Source organism: Chanodichthys erythropterus, chromosome 17, assembly GCF_024489055.1.
Source record: "Chanodichthys erythropterus isolate Z2021 chromosome 17, ASM2448905v1, whole genome shotgun sequence".
Classification (NCBI taxonomy): Eukaryota; Metazoa; Chordata; class Actinopteri; order Cypriniformes; family Xenocyprididae; genus Chanodichthys; species Chanodichthys erythropterus.
Genome location: NC_090237.1, coordinates 31,850,006 through 31,876,090, shown reverse-complemented (window position 1 = coordinate 31,876,090; position 26,085 = coordinate 31,850,006). Strand labels below are relative to the sequence as shown.

Genomic DNA, 26,085 nt, shown 5'->3' with positions numbered 1-26,085 from the left:
TCTAAACAAGACATTTAAATGTATTTAAATTGCATAATATATATTTAAATGGTAAGATTAAACAATTCGTTTAATAAAAATGGTCTGTCTGTCTATCTATCATCTGACATTATCTATCAATCATCTGACCCTTTCTATCTATCTATCTATCTATCTATCTATCTATCTATCTATCTATCTATCTATCTATCTATCTATCTATCTATCTATCTATCTATCTATCTATCTATCATCTGACCCTTTCTATCTATCTATCTATCTATCTATCTATCTATCTATCTATCTATCTATCTATCTATCTATCTATCTATCTATCTATCATCTGACCCTTTCTATCTATCTATCTATCTATCTATCTATCTATCTATCTATCTATCTATCTATCTATCTATCTATCTATCTATCTATCATCTGACCCTTTCTATCTATCTATCTATCTATCTATCTATCTATCTATCTATCTATCTATCTATCTATCTATCTATCTATCATCTGACCCTTTCTATCTATCTATCTATCTATCTATCTATCTATCTATCTATCTATCTATCTATCTATCTATCTATCTATCTATCTATCTATCTATCTATCTATCTATCTATCTATCTATCTATCTATCCAGTAATGTCCAGGCCAGTGATCTGTCCTCTGACTGTGGGGGCCACGGCTCCTGAGTCTCTCTCCGTCTTACAGAGGCGTCTTCAGACAGCGGAGGAGCAGACAGAGGAGTTGATGAGGAGTCTGGGCTCTTTGGGAGCGTCTGCAGATCAGCTGCTCGTGAGCTCTTTGAACGGAAGCTCCTCTAAGCGTCCGGTCAGTCCTGTGAACGTCCACCGGGCCCTGAGTGCTGCAGGAGAGGGTTTGATATGGAGGCAGTGTGAAACCCTCGTCGCACGTGTGTGCAAATTAGAAAGTGTTTTGCACACTCTAAAACTCAGCATCTTCCGTCTGGAGATGGACAGAGAGCTCAATCCATCTCACACAGGTCAGCGTGCTTTATTTTGTGTGGTGTGTATGTGTGTAAATCTAAAAGTGAAATTTGCATCAACAACATATTGATGTATATTTTGAGATTTCATTTTGAGGTTTGCTGAAGATTACATTTAACATTGTTACATACTGTGCTGGGTAGTAACTGATTACATGTAATCTGGATTACATAATCAGATTCCAAAAATTAAGTAATTAGATTATATTACATTTTAAAATACTTGTAATCAGACTACAGTTATTTTGTATTATTTTATATATATATATACATACAGTACAGTCCAAACGTTTGGAACCACTAATATTTTTAATGTTTTTAAAAGAAGTTTCGTCTGCTCACCAAGGCCACATTTATTTAATTAAAAATACAGTAAAAACAGTAATATTGTGAAATATTATTACAATTTAAAATAACTGTTTTCTATTTGAATATATTTGACAAAGTAATTTATTCCTGTGATCAAAGCTGAATTTTCAGCATCATTACTCCAGTCTTCAGTGTCACATGATCCTTCAGAAATCATTCTAATATGCTGATCTGCTGCTCAAGAAACATTTAATGTGTACAATTGTACAAAATATTTGTGTACAATATTTTTTTCAGGATTATTTGATGAATAGAAAGTTCAAAAGAACAGTGTTTATCTGAAATCTAATCTTTTGTAACATTATAAATGTCTTTACTGCCACTTTTGATTGATTTAATGCATCCTTGCTGAATAAAAGTATTCATTTCTTTAATTTCTTTTCAAAAAAATAAAAATAAAAATTCTTACTGACCCCAAACTTTTGAACGGTAGTGTATAATGCTACAGAAGCTTTGTATTTCAGATAAATGCTGTTCTTTTGAACTTTCTATTCATCAAGGAATCCTGAAAAAAAAGTACACAACTGTTTTCAACATTGAAAATAATCATAAATGTTTATTGAGCAGCAGACAGCATATTAGAATGATTTCTGAAGGATCATGTGAAACTCAAGACTATATATATATATATATATATATATATATATATATATATATATATATATATATATATATATATATATATATATATATATATACAGGGCTTGAAATTAACTTTTTTGCTCACCAGCCACTGTGGCTAGTGGTTTTCCAAAGTTACTAGCCACTCAGCATTTTCACTGGCCACAATTTTGATGTTGGTAAATTACATTTTATATGATTAAAGTTGACTTTGTTATGCTTAAATTACTTTATTTTGAGTCATTTTACTTGATTTAGAAGATTTAAAACCCTTTCAAACTTTTAAATGCAGATTGACCACCTAAATCAAGACTACATTGTATATCAGCTGGTATGTACAGGTGGGAAAGAGGTGGACAGTATGAGCATGGGCTAATATGAGAAATTTTATTTATTTTTATTTATTTTATAAAATTTTATTTTATTTATTATAAATATAGTTATTTGTGTTAGGCTATATAAAAGAACAAAGAAGCTAATTACAAAAACAATAGTAAATTAAAAATAATCTTTTTTTTCAGATACACTAGGTTTATAGATACACATATAGCCTACATTTATTTAACATCTTTTGTTGTTTGATTAACATTAATGACCTATTTAATTGGGCAGCTGAATGCATGGACGTTACTGACGCATATTCAGTTATTACTCAGCTGTTTACGTCCACTTAAGCCATAACCGACTGTATTCACGTGAGATACTCCAAATGATGAACATTTAGACATCTGTGTGCACGTGTATTTGGCTACTCAGGCGCGAGGAGAACTGATCGCGCTCGCGACAGAGAGAGAGAGAGCGCTTCTGTTGTGTGTCATTTAGCGCAATTCCGCCTATCCCTCCTTCACTAACTGCGTGTAAATAACGAATTGTGTGATTGGATTGTAATGTTGTGCTACGACGATCTTCGACGATCCTTTGGCTGTAAACTGAAATTATATTCAACCCGCCACATTGGCTAGTGGGAGTGGCTGTCTTACCCGCTACAGCTGAAATCTACCCGCATTTGGCGGGTTGGCGGGTGTTAATTTCAGGCCCTGTATATATATATATATATATATATATATATATATATATATATATATATATATATATATATATATATGTATGTATGTAAAGATTTTTTAATGTTTTTAATAGAAGTATTTTCTGCTCACCAAGGCTTCATTTATTTGATCAAAATACAGCAAAAACAGTAATATTGTGAAATATTTTTACAATTTAAAATAACCGTTTTCTATCTGAATATATTGTAAAATGTAATTTATTCCTGTGATCAAAGCTGAATTTTCAGCATCATTACTCCAGTCTTCAGTGTCACATGATCCTTCAGAAATCAATCTAATATGATGATGTGATGCTCAAGAAATATTTATTATTATCATCAATGTTGAAAACAGTTGTGTACTTTTTTTTTCAGGATTCTTTGATGAATAGAAAGTTCAAAAGGACAGCATTTATCTGAAATATAAATCAACATTATAAATGTCTTTACTGTCACTTTTGATCAATTTAATGCATCCTTGCTGAATAAAAGTATTAATTTCTTAAATTTCTTTCCAAAAAGCTTTCTATTTCAGATAAATGCTGGGGTTGTTTTTAGTTTCTATTCATCAAAGAATCCTAAAAAAATTGTACACAACTGTTTTCAACATTGATAATAATCAGAAATGTTTCTTGAACAGCAAATCAGCATATTAAAATGATTTATGAAGGATCATGTGACACTGAAGACTGGAGTAATGATGCTGGAAATTCAGCTTTGCCAACAAATAAATTGTATTTGAAAATATATTCAATATTTTATATAGCATACACACACACAATCATGAATATGTGGTTTACAGGGACTCTCCATAGACGTAATGGTTTTTATACTGTACAAACTGTATATACTATCAGCCTACACTAACTCTACCTCTAAACCTACCAACAATTTCAAAACTTAATTTGTGTGAGCAGTAATCCAGTGAGATGACAGATGACAGTGTAGTTCTGTGTGTGTGTGTGTGTGTGTGTGTGTGTGTGTGTGTGTGTGTGTGTGTGTGTGTGTGTGTGTGTGTGTGTGTGTGTGTGTGTGTGTGTGTGTGTGTGTGTGTGTGTGTGTGTGTGTGTGTGTGTGAGTGAGAGAGAGAGATTTTTGCACTTGTTTTGTCTGCATGCATCTATGCAGCTTCCAGCCCTGCAGGAGACGTGTTGGTAATTTCCCCTCTGTGTTTAGCGCGTCTGCTGGAGCGATTAACCACCCTGCAGGAGCAGCATGAGGAGGAGCAGCGCTCTTCACGGCGGGAGGTGCTGCATTTACAGGATGAGCTCCAGCGGGCTTGCGAGGAGAGACAGGAGGCGCAGCAGGAGGTGCTCAGACTCAGGGAGGCGCTGGAGAACAACACCTCCGCTAAAGTAAAATAGCTTATGGGCTCATTAATAATTAATGACTACATGAAATATTTGCACTTTTAATAATTAATTTGTCACACAATAGTATTTTTTAAATGAAGTTCAAAAAAGCTAAAAGGTGTTAAAATAACTTTTTAGTTACAGGGTTAAATCGTATCCAGTCAGAAATATAATATATCTACTGTTAAAAACATTTTATACTCACCAAAGCTGCATTTATTTGATAAAGAAATACAGTAAAAACAGTATTATTTCGAATGTTATTACTATTTAAAGTACTGTAACTGTTTTCTATTTAGATATATATTTTTTTAAATGTACTTTATTCCTGTGATCAAAGTTGAATTTTCAGCATCATTACTCCAGTCTTCAGTGTCACATGATCCTTCTGTACTTCTAATATGCTGATTTGATGCTCAAAAAACATTTATTACTATTATCAATGTCGAAAACAGTTGTGCTGCTTTATTTGAAATCTTATTTGAAATCTTTTGTAACATGTCTTTACCTTCACTTTTGATCAATTAAATGTCCTTGCTAAATAAAAGTATTAATTTCAAAAAATTATATTCATTTATATATAAAACATATTTTAGTTTTAATATTTTTATTGGTCAAACAGATTAATCTTAATAATGTAATAGATATCATAGTAATTTCAATCTCATTTGATAGTTCTTGACCTCTGAATCTGTTCACAGAAGGAGGAGCAGATGGCGCAGGAGACCGCAGTACACTTGGAGGCTGAGCAATCCCACAATGCACTGTTGCTGAGAGTGGAGGAGATGGAGAGAGTGGTGGAGAGGGAGAGAGGACAGGTAAACTTAAGGAAAGGACTAGAAGAGGTTCACAGTATATCCCCATTTACTGTGATCTTACTTGCACATTAAAAAAAAAAAAAAAAAAAAAAAGACTTGTCTGATTCATAAATATACTTGGAGAAACTACAATACTTCAGTTCTCCAAGCAATGCCCGTAACAACCATCCAGAACACCATAGCAACACCCTAACAACCACCTACAACACCCTGGACATGTATAATAACCATAAAATGCCTTATTTATACGTTCTGTTCACTATTTGCTGTTGTCTTGTGAGGTGGAGGTTCTTCAAGCAGACTGCCATGCCTTGCGTACTGACGGACAGGCAAACAGGGCGGAGCTAAAGAAGAGGGAGGAGCAAATTCTACACCTGGAGAGAGACTGTCAGCAGCTCCGAGACCATTCCAGTCAGAAGCACTGAATTATGGGACATTTAATCTTTGTTTATGCTACAGTATATCTGTTAGCTGTGAAACTAAAATGTTTTGTTTCCTCTCAGGAGTGAAAGAGACTTTGATATCTCAGCTGAGCAAAGAGATCAAGGTACGGGAGCATGTGGTAGAGACACTGATAGCGGTAACAGCACATTTCATGATGTTCGTGTGTGTTTAGAGTGTGAAGACGGCTCTGCAGAAGCAGCAGCAGGAGAACAGCAGACTTATCAGAGATGGACGAGACCTCAGAGCAGCTGCAGATCAAGTTCAGGTACAAAAACACAATCTGTTTTAGCATTATATAATTATGTTAGATCCACAAAGCCAACTTACTGTCATTGTACAAATTTTGATTATAGCAATGCTTCTTAATTTTGCTTGGTGATGTCCCCGTTTGAAAGTAAAAGTTTTGCCCACCCCTCCCCCCATAATCTGATTGTCTTGAAAAGATTATATTATGTATTAGAATATTAATGAGGGGGGGAAAGTGAGCTACAAAATTAGCAGTTATGTTATTTTAAAAGTTTTTAAAAATGTTAAAAGTTTCTTCAGTGGAAAATGAACTAAATTTTTTGGTAGAAGGCCTTTGTTTGCTTTCTGTGTTGCCAAAATGTACATAAAATGTTTAAATTATTTATACAGTATATTATTATTATTATTGTTATATAATAAAAAAACTGAGCTTCAAAATTAGCAGTTATGTTTAAAGTTTTAATTGAAAAATTGCTTGCCAACAAAAGAAAAACAATGAAAACTACATGTGATCTTTCTGCTTTCACTGTTTTGTTTGAATAATGAAGTTACATTCTTCATTGGAAAATAAAACTGAAATAACTTGTCTCTGTGTTGCAAACATTTACATAGAATGTTTTAATTATTAAAAATGGGCTCTCACATTATCCCCACATAAATAAATAAATAAATAAACAGTGACAGTGTTGGGGAAAGTTAATTTTAAAACATTAATGTGTTACAATATTATCACTAAAAGATGAACTAATTGTGTTAATTACTTTTTATGGAAAGTAATCATAGACTGTAAAAAAGTATGGACATAGTGTCTGTGACATCACCCGTAGATTTCTGAAGAGCATTTTTGAAGCAAAAAAGCATCCTTTGCCATCTTGTCACTCCCGGATAACTGAAAATGGGCAAAGTGAACTGAGGTGCCTGGTTGCTGAAACTACGTCTGCCTAGTACAACTTGATCATGTTAGCAGGCTAAGGAGCTATCTATCTATCTATCTTAGACACTATCTAAAATATTAATAAAGATAACAGCTATATCATTTGAAAGTTTCTAAAGTTTTACTATCAATCTACGGTGTCCTTTTTTACGATATAGATGCTCCAGCATCTATATAAAAACAAAAACAGCACTTTTTGTCCACAAAACCGTTAAATCCACGAAATATTGATATATTGTCCATTGTTTGCATCACATTTCTTCTGAGTGATCTGCTTTCCATCATCGTTCTTCAAGAAATTATACAATCTGAGCAGCGTTTGTAAAACTGTATGTGATTGTATACACTAGACTCTCACAAACAAATGAGCCCGCATCCAAAGTATAATTTTTCAAAATAGTGCAGCAGTTTTAGTTATAATATCCAAGCAGTGCTGTCGGAGTTTGTGGTGTTTTGAGAGTCATATTATTTGACAATTGTATGAAATAATCTGGAAAAAATCACAAACACGTCAGAGATGCAGATTTCAGTGGCTAGAATTAGCTGAGGTAACATGACGGCTCACAGACACAGCAGCGGCAAACCTGTCACTCAAGTGACCACGCCCTTAATTATGCAGAACTTTAAGGCTTAATATAATTTAAATGGATGAGTTATAAAAACAAATTCACCCCCCTCAGAGTTGTCATGAAGGGCAAAATTAGCTGTATTGACCAAAACCACAATTTGTACCAGGCTGTAAACATGTTTTTTTCTGCTATAAAGTTGAGCATTTTAACATGGGGGTCAATGAGATTCTGCTCTCTTTTGGAGCCTGTCCCTAGCGGCCAGTCGATGAATCGCAGTTTAAGTCACTTCCGTATTGGCTTCAAGAGAAACTGGGGGAGGTTTAAGCTTGAAAGTAATGCATTATTTTATTTTTGCATTACTTTTTACTTCTTAGTCTAGAACTACAATAACTGTCATGTTCACACAGCGCACACAACAACTCTGCACTTACTCATGATTTCTCTCAACATGGGGACAGGAGAGCTATCACTCAATAAATGAGAAAACAAAGTAACTTGCATTACTTATTTGGAAAATAAATGCGATATTTTGTTGTAAATTTAAGAGTAATGTGTTACTTTACTCGTTACTTGAAAAAAAGTAATCTGATTACATATCTCACGTTACTTATAAATGCATTACCCCAACACTGAATAGTGATACTACATTGTAGTAGCAATATGAAAGGAATAACTCACCCGAAATAAAAATCCTGTCATTTACTGCAAAACCATTTAACTTTATCATCTGTGAAGGATTATAACAGTCAAGCTCAAAAAAGCACATTAAAAAGTACCATATGGTTGTGTGTATGAATGATTTGCTATGTTCTATAATCTTTTGAATGTATTCAAATAATTTGTGTAAAAAAAACAGACTGAAATTTACATTTATATACATTTATCCAGCTTTGTGTAGCCAACATCATTTTATTGATTAATTTTCCTGTTGTGGTGTAAAAATGTTTGTGCGAGTTATGAATAACCTGTATTATAAAAAAGTTAATGTCTCTCCTTCTCTCAGGTGTTGAATGATAAGTTAGAGGTTCAGTGTTCAGAGCTGAGCACTGCGCTTCACTCATTAACACTGGAAAACACTCGACTACAGACAGAATATCAGAACAACATCAAGGTATTTCAATTCAGTTTCAACTTGAATGTTTTTTGGCATGAAAAACAAGTGTACATTCTATGACCAAAGTGCAAACAACTGCATGTCATGAATAAGAGCAAGAGTAAAAGTTAACCAGTAAAATAACATTAGATCAGTTTAATGAGGTTAAAGATGAAAATAAGAGTAAATATGGCATAATATTAGTATTACTGAACAAAAGTTTGCTGATACAGACCATATTTCTCACACACACTGCTGTGCTTGTGCTATTTGTTCAGGTGGAGCGAAATCGTGTGTCTAAACATCTTAAAGAGCAGGATCTTCTTTTAGACACAGCCAGGAGGAACATCCAGGCTGAACTACAGGGCACGATATCAGAGAAACTCATCCTGCAGAAAGAACTGTGAGTTACACACACATTCACTACTATAAATCATTCACAACTGGTGGATCGCGACCCATAGCGGGGAAAAGACAAAGACTTCCTTTATCTTTTGTTGTTGACGTCAAAAGCTTTGTCCTACCAAACTCTACCATATTTTGGCTGAAATTCATATTGTAGTCTGTCAGATTAGGCAAATGCCCTCATCAAACAAAACTAGATATGATAAAAGAAAATATTACTATAAATCACAGTTCTGTTGTAATGTAAATTACTTTATATTTTAAATATTTGTAATCACAAGCTCTTTTATTTTGTCTTGAAGGGAGGCACTGAAGATGGATCATTCCAAACTGCAGCAGAGTTCCACTGTTTCCCAGGAGACAGCTGTCAGTCATCAGCAGATGCTGGAACGGACCATTGAGAGGCTTCAGGGGGAGCTCAGCTGCGCTGTGAGAGACGGAGAGACCATGAGAGAACAGAGAGATCACATCAAGAGTGAAGTGAGTTGAATCATAGTTATTTTGTGTTGGTGTAATTTCTCTTATAGGCTGTAAGAAAAGTATGGAGCCCCACACATGACACATGACACGATTTACTATTTTGTTCCCTTGATTTATAAATCATGCGCATAATTTACTATTTCATTCCCTGGATTTATAAATAATGCACTTGATTTACTATTTCATTCCCTCGATTTATAAATCATGCGCATGATTTATAAATCGAGGGAACGAAATAATAAATTGTGTGCATGTTTCAGTAAATCTAGGGAATGAAATTGTAAATTGTGCACACAATTTATCCCACTTTTTTTTTTCTTTTTTCCCTGCATGTCATGTCCGGGGCTCCGTAGAAAAGGACACAAACACTGTTGTTTAAATGTGTATGAATGAAACTGATAGTTCTGGCACAAGTAATATATATTGTTATTAATATATTGTATCAATATTAGTAATATTGTTATTAATTGTATTAAATAAAATGAATAACAATCTATTAATAGTAGTATTCATTATTTTAATAATAATAACAATGACAATAGCACAAAATAATAATATTAATATTTGTTATATTTAATCATAATTATATATACACATTACATAATGTATTATAATGAATATATTATTAATATTTTAACATTTTTTAATATTAATATTAGATTTATCATCAAAGTAGTGTTAAAAAATTATAATACATTATGTAATTTGCATATACAAATAATAAAAATGTATTATTAATAATACTTTTAATTATTCAAAATCTGCAATAAAGCATTAAATGGATGTGCATATCTTTTCACTAAAAAATACACTTGTGGCCCATTGTTTTAATGAACTCTTTATTTCCAAATCTCAGATGAACTCTGCAATCTTTTTGCTGGAAAAAGAGAATAACGTTCTAGAAACACAGCTGTCAGAGATCAAGGTACTGCTGGCCAAATGTGAGATCACTTCTAATCTTTCTTTAGCTCATTCAGGAGATCCTGGTTGAATCGTAATTTGAGTTTGCTGGATACAAAATGATGCTCATTTCACCTACTCTACGGATCAGGGTAATATTGCACCAGCTATTACCATAGACGGCATCTTCCCCTGTGATTGACAGGTTGAGTTGACCACAGTGAACTCAGCACTGCAGAAACAGAAGGAGGAGAACAAGGAGCTGTTGGAGAACCTGGCAGCATTGAAGCATCAGCAGGTTTGAGATCAAAAGAGCGCAGAGTCAGATGCACGTTAAAAGAAAATGCGCTTGTAACTCTCTTTCTCTCCCAGGTAACTCACTGTCAAGTAGAACAGATGCTGTGGGAGTTGACAGACAGCAAGAACAAACTGGCCTACGAGAAGGGCAAGTTGCAGGTCTGTTACACACACACACACACACACACACACACACACACACACACACACTTCATATATATATATATGGATTTGTTGCACACATTTTTTACAGTGTGACATACAATGATATTCAAACAATCATATGATGAACACACACATCATATAGCAGAAACACACATCAAGCTTCTAATAGACTGACTCTAATGTGTGTGTGTGTGTGTGTGTTTACACAGGCACGAGTGCAACAGATGGCCGTTGACCTGAAGACATTGAAAGCAGACTGTACTCAACACTCTCAGACTAACACTAAACTGCAGATCAGTTACACACAGGTAAACACACACACACTCCTCTGTCTAACAAACCACTGCTGTTTCACAAGCTCTTGTCAATGAGACAAAAGCAGACAGAACACATTATAACCACCAGTAATGCTGTCTACACTGGATCACGTGAAATGACAAATTCCCGACAGTAAAGTGAAGCCCCGTTGTATTTCTGACATTGTCCAAGCGCTCACGCTACTTCTGATATGAAGAACAAATAGATTTGCAAATTAAAACTCACAGACTGTTCAGTTTTATTAAAGGGCTCATATCATGAGGAATCAAGTTTTCAAACCTTTTGAGATTTATTATAAATATAAACTAAGCAGCAAAGATGCCTCATTTGAAAATCACTAAGTTCCTGTATATTAAATAAAGTTAATGTTTGAAAACACTGTCATACAAAAAATTTGTAGTGTTTTATTTTTTATTTATTTAGTTAAAATAATAGAGAATTTTAATACTGGCCATTATATGATTATCTAATGATATTCAAATTCTGTCCGATACCGATAAGTTGATAATTATTAGCATTATGTGACTGAATTTATTTATTTCTCTATTTATTTATTTTACAATTTTTTTTAATGATTTAAGAACAAAACACAAAATAAAATCAGTCTTTTTAAATGCTACCAGTGAATGTTAAGTGTCACAGTATTATAATGAAAATGGATAATCATTTTGAGATTACATCCAACAGTGTTATTAAATTATTAATGTTTTAAAGAATGACTTTAAGTGATCATGAGATGACAGCAAAAGTGATCTAAATGTAAAAATAGCAGAAATGAGCATCACAATACTGATTAACCCATATGGTACCGTTATAATGTGCATCCCTAGATTCCTGGCATCAAAAACATTATCATATGAATGCCCACATTTAACAACATCCATTCTGTGTGTGAGTCACAATAAAGTATTACAAGCAGGACAGAGGATCTCATTTCAGAGCTGATTGCTTTCTGCATGTGTCACAATGAAATGATAGAGCAACTTAAAAACTGATGTGTGAGAGCAGCGAAGCATTGTTGGATGCAGGGTGCAAAATGGTGATATAAAACAAAATAATGGCTAAACTTTATAAGTGGTCTACTGAATATTGAACACTCTCGTTCTCAGATGCAGAGAGAAAATCAGACACTGAAAGAGCATCTCGGCGCACTACAGCAACAGCACAGAGACACGGTGAGTGTTTCAAAAGAAACCAATGACTTGTATTAACAAAATATTAAATTTGTATGACGAGTGTGTGTTTTTGTGTGTAACAGAATGAAATAGCGCAGACTCTGGAGAACGTCCTGTCGTCTCACACTCGACTGCAGCAGAACACACAAACACTACATGCAGAGCTGAGAGAAAGAGCACGGGAACTGAACACACTCAGGAGAGAGAGGTGTGTGTGTGAGAAATACATGTGTAAAAGGACACAATTAAAGGAAAGGGGTCATTTTTTTACGTTTTAGTAGCCAATATGGCAGCCGTTTTGCACAAAGCAACATCACATACAACTTTTCAGGTTTTCTGCATCAGCTCAAACTGATCACCTGATCAGCTGACCCGAATCTGCTTTAAGAAAGAAATCATCCGTCCCGCCACCTATCCGCACCTATTATTTTCTCTGATTTAGATATCTGCACACAATCATCAAGTGTTAGCAAGTTAAGTGTGATGATATGGTAAGGTATTACACTGAACTAGACTTTTAAATTAACCTTTGGCTATTTAAAGTAAAAGTTCTTCTTTTGCAGATTACATTTCTTTAATAGCATAAACAGAGGTCTTACTCCTCTCAACCTTAAATAGGAATGTCATTGTTTCCGTCACTGCAACTTCCCAAACACACACACACACACACAAGACATTAAATACGGTTAGCCTAAGCAAAGGCTGGATATAGGGTTTATTAGGTAATTAACATATACATACACCGCTTAATAGCTGATACATTTCACATGCCAAACACTTTGGTCCTAGTTAACTACTTCACCAAAACACTCCCACTTTGTACTTTTTTTCATTCCTTTTGTTTTCAATTCTCCTTTTTTTAAAGGGTAGGTAACACAGTTTCTGCTAATCTCATGTTAATCTTGAGTACCTATAGAGTAGTATTGCATCCTTCATATCTCCAAAACGTCTTTAGTTTTATCATATTTATAAAAGATAGATATGCTGTACCAAGTCTTTCCAAAAAAAGCAGAGCTCATGGAGGCGTGCCTGCCATGGGCAGAGCTAAAGAGTCACCAGCGTGCGCAGCTTTTGCGTAAAGATCGTCTGCATGCTGCGACATCATTATAAATAAAAAGGAAACAAAAAAGTTTGTGTTGTTTACATTTTATGCACTTGCATGCAGATTGCTAGCAAAACACAGACATTTGATGCAGTTTTACTCCCCACCCGCGATCTGTAAATCCAGTGCCGAACTGGGATTGTTTACAAAGTATTTGTCACCAAAATTCTGGGAACAAACAAATATACACACAATTCCGTTGCTGCCCCAGAAAAAACGAACTTCATCCACTGTTCCCTTAACGCTGGGTTCTTTAGGAAGCTGAAAAAGGTCATCTTTCCCTCACAACCAAAATCACACTCCTTCGGTGACAGGAGCTGCGTCTCATTTCAGAGGCTGCATCCTTCAGAGGTCGCATTTGAAGGCTGCATCAAGGATGTCTTATTTAAGAAAAGTAACCATAATAAAAATTGACTGATTTTCATTGTGAGGTGTAAAATACTGTAATTTCTTTCTTACTTTACTTTATCTAACGGTAATTTTTCTTAAATGAGACTGCTTCAATGATGTATGCAGCTTTCAAATATGCCCTTCAAAGGGTGCAGCCCCTGAATTGGGACACAGGCATTGTTGAAAATCTCTCGGCTTCCGTAACCCAAATAAAGCATGTTGATGGGCGTGCTCTTGCTCTGGGTGATGTGTGTGCTTATCAGGGAGAAGTGCCCATACAAGGAATTCCACCCTTTATTACGTGATAAAGGGCCGTACTCGAAAAAAAAACTGACGAAAAATTAAACGCGTCTTTAAACACATTAATATTTTCAATCATTGTGTTAAAAATCAGTCATTTCTGTTAAGCTTGTGTATATTTTTGTATACACTACCGTTCAAAAGTTTGGGATCGGTAAGATTTTTAATATTTTTAATATTTTTAAAAGAAGTTTCCAAGATTCCATTTATTTAATTAAAAATACAGTAAAAACAGTAATATTGTGAAATATTATTACAATTTAAAATAACTGTATAAATATAAAATGTAATTTATTTGTGTGTTGGAAAAGCTGAATTTTCAGCATCATTACTCCAGTCTTCAGTGCCACACGATCCTTCGAAATCATTTTAATATGATGATTTGCTGCTCAAGAAACATGTATTATTATTATTATTATTATTATTATTATTATTATCAGTGTTAAAAACAGTTGTATACTTTTTTTTTTCAGGATTCCTTGATGAATAGAAAGTTCAAAAGAACAGCATTTATCTGAAATACAAAGCTTTTGTAACATTATACACTACCGTTCAAAAGTTTGGGGTCAGTAAGAATTTTTATTCTTATTTTTTTTAGAAGAATTTAAAGAAATTAATATTTTTTTCAGCAAGGATGCATTAAATCAATCAAAAGTGACAGTAAAGACATTTAAAATGTAACAACAAATAAATGCTGTTCGTTTGAACTTTCTATTCATCAAAGAATCCTGAAAAAAAATATTGTACACAAATATTTTGTACATTGCACAATAAATGTTTATTGAGCAGCAAATCAGCATATTCAAATGATTTCTTAAGGATCATGTGACACTGAAGACTGGAGTAATGATGCTGAAAATTCAGCTTTGCCAACACAAGAATAAATTACATTTTCAAATATTTTCAAATAGAAAACAGTTATTTTAAATTGTAATAATATTTCACAATATTACTGATTTTACTGTATTTTTAATTAAATAAATGCAGCCTTGGGGAGCAGACGAAACTTCTTTATAAAACATTAAAAATGTTACCGATCCCACACTTTTGAACGGTAGTGTATATTTTAGTTGAAGCTGTTATGCTATTAAGCAATATCTATTTTTTCCTTTGTGTTTTATATAATGACCACTAGGAGGTGTTCGAGGCATGTTTTCCTTGATTGGTTTCCCTTGTTCGAGAAGCCATTTCACTCCGAATCTCAGAGAGAAACTTTCGTTTCATGCTGACTTTTAAATAATTTCGACTCGTCCTTAAAGGGGGTATATGTATAATTCATAATGGCCATCCAATGAACTACAGCCAGAAACGTATTGCTCATGCTCGCACTTGTACACACGTAACAAACAAGACTGAACGTGAATCATTGCCTCAATATACTCAGGGTAAACATCTTTGTAGTTCTTCACTTAGCGGTAAAAAGAAGTTGGAAATACCTTTGCAGCGATATACTGTTAACGAACATCCAGACATCGCCCATGCTGCTGAGATGTTTAGATGAATATGTGCTGCTCGCTTTCCTCTCAATAACAAAATAAACGCACAACAAAAATGACAGCGGTGAGAAAACAGCAGTTAAGAAAGCATCTGATCATTGCGATGTGAATGTTTACACCAGCTCTGCAATTCACCAGCATCATGTCGACAAATGTGGTCATTAAAATGACACTGTTAAGATAGTTTGATTATAAAGCATATTTGAGACTATAGACTATATAGATCTGGCTTTGTGTAGTTTGAATTAATCACTTTTCTTTGCATGACTCATTGGCATTAAAGTACAGAATGGCTCTTTCAACATTATCCTCAACATTGTATAAGCATTCGTTTCATGTGTCATAAATGTTACATCCTTTTGATTTCCCCGGCAAAAAACACCCCGAGTCCTTCACATAAAAATCAGTTTACAGACTTTCATAGACAACCTACTGTAGGAAGTCAGGAAAGATCTTGTTTTTTTTAAGTTTCATTACAAGCTGTTTACACATTGGCAATAAAAAAGCATTTAATACTTGAAAAATTATTAAATATAGCCCCTTGAAAAACATGTTTAATGTAACACACTTACCATGGACATCCATGGAGCAAGACATTGTACTGAGATGAACTATAAAATACACTTTTTTGAGCTCAATTAACACATTTTTGTATGGAACAGTTAATAAAGTGCTTTAACATTTATTCATTTCTGGGGAATGTCTTGCTGCATAGACTTTCATTATAAGTGCATTACTGTAACTATGGTTTTGTTTGTTTTTACTAAGTCAATGTTTGTCTGTGGTAATCAGCATTATGTTGTGTGTGTTTGTCAGACTGCAGGCAATAAAAGAGATTCAGAGACTTGAAAGTGACGTAGAGAATCACAATGCAACCAATAATGAGAAGGTAAAACACACACAAACACACTGATGACCAAATAAATAAGAGACGTGATCAAGGCGTTTAAATGTTTACACACTTATGTTGAAGGTGGAATCTTTGCAAAAAGCACTTGATGAAGCTCAGCTGGACAACAGGAAACTTGTCCATAGTTTAGAGCAGGCCTTACAGGAAAACCACAATGCACAGGAGAAACTAAACACCCTCAGCGAGAGGTAAGGGAACATGAGTTTATGGTATTAATTACCATTAAGAGTATGGCTTAAACTGCTGATAAAACATGATTATTGTATTGTTCATTTTGGCTACTTCATTAGGTTCATTAAAGGTGCCATCGAACGTTTTTTCACAAGATGTAATATAAGTCTAATGTGTCCCCTGAATGTGTCTGTGAAGATTCAGCTCAAAATACCCCATAGATTTTGGGGCATAATTAGAAATGCGGCGATTCAGGTTGCGGCCCCTTTAATTGCTCGCGCTCTCCGCCCCGGAGCTTGCGCTTGCCTTAAACAGTGCATAAACAAAGTTTACACAGCTAATATAACCCTCAAAATGGATCTTTACAAAGTGTTCGTCATGCATACTGCATGCATGTGTCGGATTATGTGAGTATTGTATTTATTTGGATGTTTACATTTGATTCTGAATGAATTTGTGATCTGTGATCCGTGGCTAACGGCTAATGCTACACTGTTGGAAAGATTTATAAAGAATGAAGTTGTGTTTATGAATTATACAGACTGCAAGTGTTTATTAACCCTCAGGGGTCTGAGGATTTTTGGGGCCTTGGAGAAGTTTTGACATGCCCTGACATTTGTGCTTTTTTTTTTCTGTTGTTCATAAACATATTAATGGAAAAAGTGTCATTACACTGTATTCAGCACAAACTAGGCTACAATAATATGTGAGGAACATGTATGTACATGTTTGTGTTTTTGAAGGAATAACGTTTATGCGTGGTTATTGAAAAAACAAAAAACTTAAGTCACTGAAATAAAGCCAAAAAATATATATTAAATCTTTTTTCACAAGACTTCTGGGTATTTGAGGTTGTAGACTAGAGTTTTTGCTTCAAAATGAGGTAAAAATTATGCTGCCTGCTTGTTCATATAAAACAATAGAGAGATTTAAATTTTCTAAAACATCTTTGGTCAAGAAACACAGTATGCCTGAAGGTGTGAATCCTCATGAATAATGGATGATTCTCACCTGAGAAGACAAAAGAATTGCATAAATAATGAGCTCTTTCAGTCAGGTAGGCTGTGAAAAAACCCTCTGTTGATCATGTCTCAAATCTCATCACGGTGTAAATCAAACATACAGAAAAAATAGCAAAACTGTGAAATATTATTACAATTTAAAATAATGGTATTCTATTATATTCTTTAAAATATAATGTATTTCTGTGATGCAAAGTGTCTGAACAATTATGTTACCTCTATGGCATTTCATATAGGCTTTTAGCTTAAAGCATGCACATTTGGAGAAATACTGATTTATTCTCATATGTTTGTCAATTTTCTATACAGAGGAGTAATATTTATTCAGGATTTATAGTCATTACTATGAGTGCTGGATACTGTGTTTACAATTCATACTTGAAGCCGGAGGGCGCTCTGTACACCTTTAGTCCACAAATGCCTGAGCACCAAAGAAGAATAGACAATCCAGGAAATAACTGAACTAACAGAGGCCAGAGATCGCTAACTATGGCTATTCAAAACACTTTTCAAGACAATAAATACACAATTGAGACGATGAATGCATGTATTGCCTCTGAATTTGCGTCTGAATAGCGCTGACTCCGTGGGCGTGGCCGCATTAGCAGATAATGAGCTGAATCACGGACTTCTGACATGGCTCTCTTTTCATACAGATTAGATAAACACAGAATGTTTGTTTTCGATTTGACTTACACGATTTAAAACCTGACATTTCAACGTTTTTTAGGTCTAATTTTTTTGTCATTAGTATTCACTAAGTTACAGTTCATTTTCTGAGAACTATCAGATTGGACTTTCACTATCAAATAGGGTAAATGAGTATGACTCCTGCACAATTAAATATCTAATACTGACTGATATAGAGGCAATGTCAACTAATTAAAATGTAAATATCTGTAATTGTGCTCGATAACTGATATAGTTAAAGATATATCATGCATCCCTAAACTTTTGCATGGATAATCTATTTGTGTTTGGTTGTTTATGTATTTACCCGAATCTAGCTATGTTCAAATAAAGGGACCCAGTTGTTTTTTCCTCCATGTTTTCTTGAGTTCATGTTACATGATTGCATCAGCAGGGAGGCGGAGCTTAAAGAGGCAAGGGCAGAGATTCGTCGACTGACGGAATGTGTAGATTCCCTCAAGAATCTGCTCAACAGAGAAAAAGACTCGAGGAGGAAGTCAGCACAGAGGGTAATATTAAATTTATTTTTATGTAAATTAGTTGCTTGCTGGGTAGATTTCAATGTACATCGCTTTGATCTACTTTATAAATAAGTTTGACTTTGACTTAGACTCAGTTATTCACCTACTCCTATTTGCTATAATAGCTGAAGAAGGCACTAAATGATGCATCAGCAAAATCAGATGACCTCTCAAAAGCCAATCAGAAGCTACAAGAGAAGGTATCTGAGCTGGAGAAGCTGTTGTCCAATCAGAAGTCTCAGTTGAGTCAGTATCTGAATAACAGAACAGCTCTAAACCACTCTCTGAGAATCAAGGTGTGTAGCTTTACCCATGGTTTACCTCATTTGTGCTGGATACAGCCTTTCTCACTGTAATACTAACACCCCAGAACACATAAACAGAGTTTATTGTATCATCTTGCCTCTCCCAACAGGATTTGGAAGCAGAAATTGAAAGTCTTGAAGAAGCTAAGGATGAATATAAGAGGAGGAGTTATGAGCAGGTGTGCGTCCAAACTTTATAAACTTTAATGCATGAAATTATTTATATACAAACATCTATGCCCTTAAAGTACTTCACAGTCTGATTACAGTGAAAACTTCCTCTTTAAAAGTTATGCAAAATATATTTTCAAAATCCGTTGGTGGGTTTTGAATGACCACTCTGACTTAAACCTATAAAGAGGTATGTATCATATTTGATACATGTCTTTCTTAGGCGTCCACATCATTGACATAATCAGTGCTTTCCCAAAAACATTCCTATAGGATCTTCTGTAGGTCTTCTGCCCCCTTGTTGAATATCCATGCAAATCAATAAGTAAAATAACTTTCAATGTATGAAAGGGTATGTTTACACGACAATGATGTACTAAAAACAGGAAAGTTTTATTTGCATTTTTGAAAAGTTTTGCAAACAGATGACAATGAAATGTTGTCAAAACAATCCCCATTCACACAAATCAGTGGAAACAACTAAAAGTGCTGTATTATTTATGCCAGGCCACTAGTTGGCGACGTAAAGAAACACTATGCACCTAAAGACCAAACATGTAATACGCATGGGCATAAAGTCACCATTTGCACAAATTCACGATTTTGTAGTTTAAATCGAGACAATAACGGTATCGTTTTCAAAGACTTGTAATATGAAATCTGTTTTCAAAAGTGAGTTTTCAGGCCCCCAAATTGCCGTTATCATGTAAATGAACGGCCAAAAAGCATACTTTTTTTTTCAGTTTTAGGTTTAAATGGCCCCTTATTTTATAAAATGTTCGCCTGTTTCGCAATGCACTTTATTTGCTCGATAAAGTAATGGCAAGAATGACTTTATTTATATTTTCAGTCACATAATATTTTATACATTATAAAAAAATGTTGAAAATATTGGTATTTGAGGTGTTTTAATTATATTCATATTTTTAGAATGCATTTCACTGTGTATTATGCTGAGCACAATAATGAACACAATTTACTTGTAAAATGTAATTAAAAATTAATTTTGCTAAGATATATTTTGAGTGTTTTTCAATCTGATACTTTTACTTTATTCATAATTAAGCCAATTAGCCAATCACAGACATATCTGTTGAGCATGGGAACGCTATGGCCAATCAAATTTGTTTGTCAGTCAGAATCCACTCAATACCACTCAAAATGGCAGAGTTTGTGTTCAACATGAGTTCAGCACAGTTTTGAATCATTTCTTTATAACCGACAAAGTATGAACATAATGTCAATAAGAGGTTCAGCACAGCTTCATTGATTATAACAGGAGTTTTCGCAAGATTGCAGCTTTGTGCGCCTCGAATGACAGTGATAGTCACAGCAATGGACAGAACAAAACAATCTGATACTGTATGTCAAATGATCTGTGCATATTGGAGTGTAAATGCAAAAATTTTCAAACCAGTTACTCAGTGACTGTTTACATATACATTTACAGATTTTTAATTATTATCAGTACTGGGCTCGCATTTCATATGGGTAGGAAACTTTACTAATGTGTGTGGATGGCCATATTCGTCTGCCAACACTTAAGAACATTTTTCACCCAGGACAAAACCCTGTTATATTTATCTTTTAAGGCAGAGACTTTTTTTTTTTTTTTTACACCAGCACTGCTTTAATATTTTAAAAAGTTTAAAAGGTTTGCACTTCTAAATTCACCCTTTTTAAAGCACAGCTGCTAAAAAATATTAGCTTAGAAAAAAATATATCACTTACTGACATGCTGAACAACTAGTGAATGTCCTAACCCATCCTTACTACAGATTTTATCTCACAGTTTGTTATGTGTGTGTTTCAGTCTCAGTCTCTGCTGCAGATGCGTTCTGAGATGGTTTCTCTTCAGGCTGAGCTGCAGTGTCTGTCCTCCACTCAGCAGGGGGAGCTACAGGCCGAAAGAGATCTCAATCGCACCCTACAGGAGAAATGTCAGGTCAGAACTCTCTTTTTCACCATAAGGCCCCGATATACTCAATGTGAAGTTCTTTTTCGTTCTTCACTTTGGGGTAGAAAGAAGTTCGAAATACGTAAGCAGCAGTATACTGTTAGCGAACATCCCGATGCCGTCCACACTGCTGAGAGCAACGTTTAGATGAATATGTCAATATGTGCTGCGCGCTTTTCTCTCAATAACAAAATAAACACACAACAAAAATGATAGGGGTGAGAAAACAGCAGTTCAGAAAGCATCTAATCATAGCAATGTGGATATGTTTGCACAAACTCTGCAATTCGACACTCAAGTCACAGTCAAGTCACGTCATTTTATACAATAGATTATACAGCTTTACAATATTAAACATTAAAGGATTAGTCCACTTTTAAATAAACATTTCCTGATAATTTGCCCACCCTCATGTCATCAAGATGTCCATGTCTTTCTTTCTTCAGTGGAAAAGAAATTAAAGTTTTTGATGAAAACATTCCAGGATTATTCTCCTTATAGTAGACTTCAATGGGCACCAAACAGTTGAAGGTCAAAATTAGTTTCACTGCAGTTTCAAATTGTTCAACACGATCCCAAATGAGAAATAAGGGTCTTATCTAGTGAAACCATCGCTCATTTTCGAATTGAAAATTATATAAGTTTTAACCATAAATGCTTGAACTAACTCTCTTCTTCTTCTCTATTAGAATTCAGGCAGTGTAGATGCTGCTAAGCGTATTATTGCCCTCCACAGTTCAAAGTTTGAACTAATTTTTATATGCAATATCCTAGTTCAATACAATAGTATAATACAATTAGTTCAAACTTTAACCTGTGGAGGGCAGTAATACACTTAGCAGCGTCTACACTGCCGGAATTCTAATAGAGGAGAAGAAGAGAGCTAGTTCAAGATGAGCATTTATGGTTAAAAACAGAAAATGAGCGATGGTTTCACTAGATAAGACCCTTATTTCTCATCTGGTGTAGAAGAATTTGAATTGTGTAGAACAATTTGAAGCTGCAGTGAAACTAATTTTGACCTTCAACTGTTTGGTGCCCATTGAAGTCTACTATATGGAAAAAAATCCTGGAATGTTTTCATCAAAAACTTTAATTTCTTTTCGACTGAAGAAAGAAAGACATGGACATCTTGGATGACATGGGGGAGAGTAAATCATCAGGAAAAGTTTATTTAAAAGTGGACTAATTCTTTAAAAAATGGTGTCAATATCTCTTTCATTTAGAATTAGAACTATATTTCTACCATAAAGCTGCTCCAGTGTGTTCATGTTTTTACTTGCGGGTATCTGACCTCGAGGGACTGAACAGAAGAAATGAACCGGAGAAGATTTCCATGTCGGAGAAGGCGGAGCCTCATAGCCACACCCACCTATTACATCATCACCACGGACCAATGGTAGTTCGAAGGTGTGTTTACTAGCTGGAACAAACATTTCCGAAAAGTTCGCTTTGGCAAACTGTTTTGAACTCCCGAAACGAACGCAAAGCGGACTTCGTTTTGGCCTGATTTTGTTCGAAATGACATCACACCAGTTCATTCTTCGATTTCGCTTGAAGTATATCGGAGCCTTGTATAGCATGTGGCACTGTTTGATATTACATTACAATGTGTTAACTTAGAGGATCAGGAGCCATAAGCACCCATCCTCCTTTTCTGCCCGTGTCCATCCTTTCTTCTTTCATCTTTTTATCAGTTTCTGTTTGCCTTGAGATTCTCTCTCCATGTCTCTCTTTTTCCTTCCTCTGTGCAGTATCAGCAAGCTACTGTTCTTCTTCCTGTTTGTTACACCCTTCAGGGCATCAATACTGCAAGACCAACAAAGTGCTGGAGAAATGCCATTATGTAAATAGGTGATCAGGGGTTTTGTGCTGAATGGTTCTTTTATGTGTTTGTGTATAGCAGCTGGAAGAGAGTTTGAAACGGCTCCAGGACGAGAGGGATGAAGCAGAAGTGAGACTCCGGGAAGTTTGTCTAGAGTCACAGCAGGTAAACGAACCCCATTTCCATTAGTTTTTTACTGAGCAGTAATAATAGGGACATATAATGACAGAATTTTTATTTTTTGAGTAAACTATCCCTTTAAACTGTATCTGAATGCTGTGGTGTTTCCAATAATGATCATCTCCCTTGTTCCAAAGTCCTGAATTTGATGCTCAAAACCATGCCAGAATTTAGATTGCTGCCTCCTCCTCTTATCACAGCCAGTGTTGAAATCATGTGAGCTCTCCAGAGGATGGAAATTTCTTTTGCCTTTGATTTGGTTCCTTTGTTTCTATCCTGCTTCTCTGTTCCTCAGATCACAGAGAACATGGATGAGGACCACAGAGGGCTCCGCTCTAAATCGGAGAGCTTTAATGGCGAGGCTGAGCCACAGAAACTCGAACAAAGCTTATGGAGGACAGGGACAGACGGCACACCGTCCACTCCTGCTCAGGTAGCAAATGAGACATGCAAAATAGGTGAAATTATTTTACATTATATTTGTTCAAAATCCATTAAAAAGGGTTCTAGTGATCAATGTGTGATGAATTGTCCAGCATCTTCCTAAAATTGCATTTAAAAATTATTTATTCAATTATTATTTTGTTGATACACTTTACTACAATTTTATGCATGAATTAAAAAAACACACACACACATATACAGTGCTGCTTGAAAGTTTGTGAACCCCTTGCAGAATCTCTGAAAATGTGAATAATTTTAACACAATAAGAGGGATCATACAATATGCATGTTATGTTTTATTTAGTACTGTCCTGAATATGATATTTTACATAAAAAATGTTTACATATGATAAAAATAATGGATAATTAAGGATAATTAAGGGTCTCAACACAACTATTAAAAAAGGTTCAAACATTCACTGATGCTCCAGAGGGAAACACAGTGCATTAAGAGTCAGGGGTGAAAACTTTTGAACAGGATAAAGATGTCCAAATTTTTCTTATTTTGTTTAAAAAAAATTTTTTTTAATTATTATTTAGTACTGCCCTTTGGAAGCAACAGAAGATACTTAAATGTTTGGCAGAAGACAAATTAAGTACAATATCTGGAGCATCAGTGAATGTTTGAACCTTTTTTAGTAGTTGTGTTTGAGTCCCTTAATTGTCCTCAGTGTGAAAAGATGGATCTCAAAATCATACAGTCACTGCTGGAAAGGGTTCAAATATAGAATTTTTGGGACTTGGAGGATTTTTCTGAAGAACAGAGTTCAGTTTAACTGCTCAGAACAAACGGGACTCGTGAACAACCATCACACAACATAAAAACAGTCGTAGATCACCCAGGTAACCACACACAGTATTAAGAATCAAGGGCTCACAAACTTTTGAATTGGGTCATATTTATAAATTCAGCTATTTTTTTGTCTTGTGGACTAAATGTAAACATTGTTTATGTAAAATATCTTCCTCAGGACAGTACTAAATAAAAAATGACATGCATTTTGTATGATCTCTCTTATTTTGTTAAATTATTCACATTTTCACAGATTCCTCAAGTGGTTCACAAACTTTCAAGCAGCATTGTGTGTGTGTGTATGTATATATATATTTATATATATATATATATTATAGATATAGTTTGGGGTCCGTTTTTGTTTTTTTGTTTTTTTTGTTTTTTTTTTATTTAAAACTTTTATTACACATATAAATTGATCATATGTGACAGTAAAGACATTTATTACCTTCTATTCATCAAAGAATACTGAAAAGAAATGTATCAGCATTTCCACAAAAATATGAAGCAGCACAACTGCGTTCAACATTGATAATAATCAGAAATGTTTCTTGAGCAGCAAATCAGAATATTAGAATGATTTCTGAAGGATCAGGTGACACTGAAAACTGGAGTAATGTAACAGGAATAAATTACATTTTCAAATATATTGAAATAGAAATTAGTTATTTTAAATTCTAATAATATTTCACAATATTACAATTTTTACTTTATTTTCAATCACATAAATGCAGCCTTGGAGAGCATTTATTTTTTAAAAATTTATTTATATTTTATATTTTTTAAAAAAAAAAAAAAAAAAATATATATATATATATATATATATATATATATATATATATATATATATATATATATATATATATATATATATTATTATAAATTTTGACTTAAATGTCAGGTTTGTGTGTTTTATTTCTGACCGGAAGGTTGTACTTTGTTATTAGACCCACGTTTGCTTTTATGACCCTAAACTGGAGCCCTGGGCCTCAGCATTACAGCGCTGGGAGATGAAGAAAGAGCTGGGACTCATCACCGGCAGTTACAAACCCACAAGACGCGTACGCACACTGACCACCTGACAGCTCCAGGAGACATGAAGAAGTGTGCATCAAGAACTCATAGATCATGGAGAAGTGCTTCAGTATGTAATCTGCTTGAAATGAATGATCTACAGTAGGTGTGTTTGTATGCAGGCAAATATCAAGCATATACACTTTTGTCATTACTTGAGTATAAAATTGCACTAGCAAAAGTACATTATGTGTGGGTGTATAAAGACAGAGTTGTGACAACCAAAAGAAGATGGCCCTTCTGCTAAAAAAAAACAGAGCTGTACTTTATGACCAAATTACTCACAAATGACTCAAGTTAAACATGTTATTTCCAGCCTGCAACAATGTTATTCCATCACAATAATACAAGGTCAATACTCCTATACCTGCAAAATAAAACCCCAGAAAGTGTAAAAATAACTACAAGTGCTGTTAGAAAGGGGAAACCTACTTTGTATATGTGTATATATAGGTATTATATTTCTATAATAGTTTTTATTGCTAAATCACTTTTTGTAATGTCAATAAAGTCAC

The 26,085-nt window shown here is 34.4% G+C and overlaps 1 protein-coding gene across 1 annotated transcript; it reads left to right on the top strand.

Moving 5' to 3' along the window:
* Positions 1-624: 624 nt before the first annotated feature.
* Positions 625-25,945, top strand: ccdc150 (coiled-coil domain containing 150). Its single transcript, XM_067366212.1, has 24 exons — positions 625-985; positions 4,200-4,378; positions 5,077-5,193; positions 5,475-5,604; positions 5,697-5,740; positions 5,810-5,902; positions 8,390-8,497; positions 8,758-8,882; positions 9,187-9,364; positions 10,221-10,289; positions 10,470-10,562; positions 10,637-10,720; positions 10,936-11,034; positions 12,154-12,219; positions 12,303-12,427; positions 16,324-16,396; positions 16,481-16,605; positions 18,692-18,809; positions 18,947-19,117; positions 19,237-19,305; positions 21,111-21,242; positions 23,158-23,244; positions 23,555-23,692; positions 25,444-25,945. Exons 1-24 carry the CDS (start codon positions 625-627, stop codon positions 25,576-25,578), a joined length of 2,919 nt encoding a protein of 972 aa, XP_067222313.1. The 3' UTR covers positions 25,579-25,945.
* The last annotated feature ends 140 nt before the right edge of the window (positions 25,946-26,085 follow it).

Bases quoted from the DNA above. Each gene is read 5' to 3' on its own strand.
- ccdc150 (XM_067366212.1), top strand. From the start codon at position 625: ATGTCCAGGCCAGTGATCTGTCCTCTGACTGTGGGGGCCACGGCTCCT. The intron at 10,563-10,636 runs GTTTGAGATCAA...TTTCTCTCCCAG, and splicing joins CAGCATTGAAGCATCAGCAG to GTAACTCACTGTCAAGTAGA. The intron at 10,721-10,935 runs GTCTGTTACACA...GTGTTTACACAG, and splicing joins ACGAGAAGGGCAAGTTGCAG to GCACGAGTGCAACAGATGGC.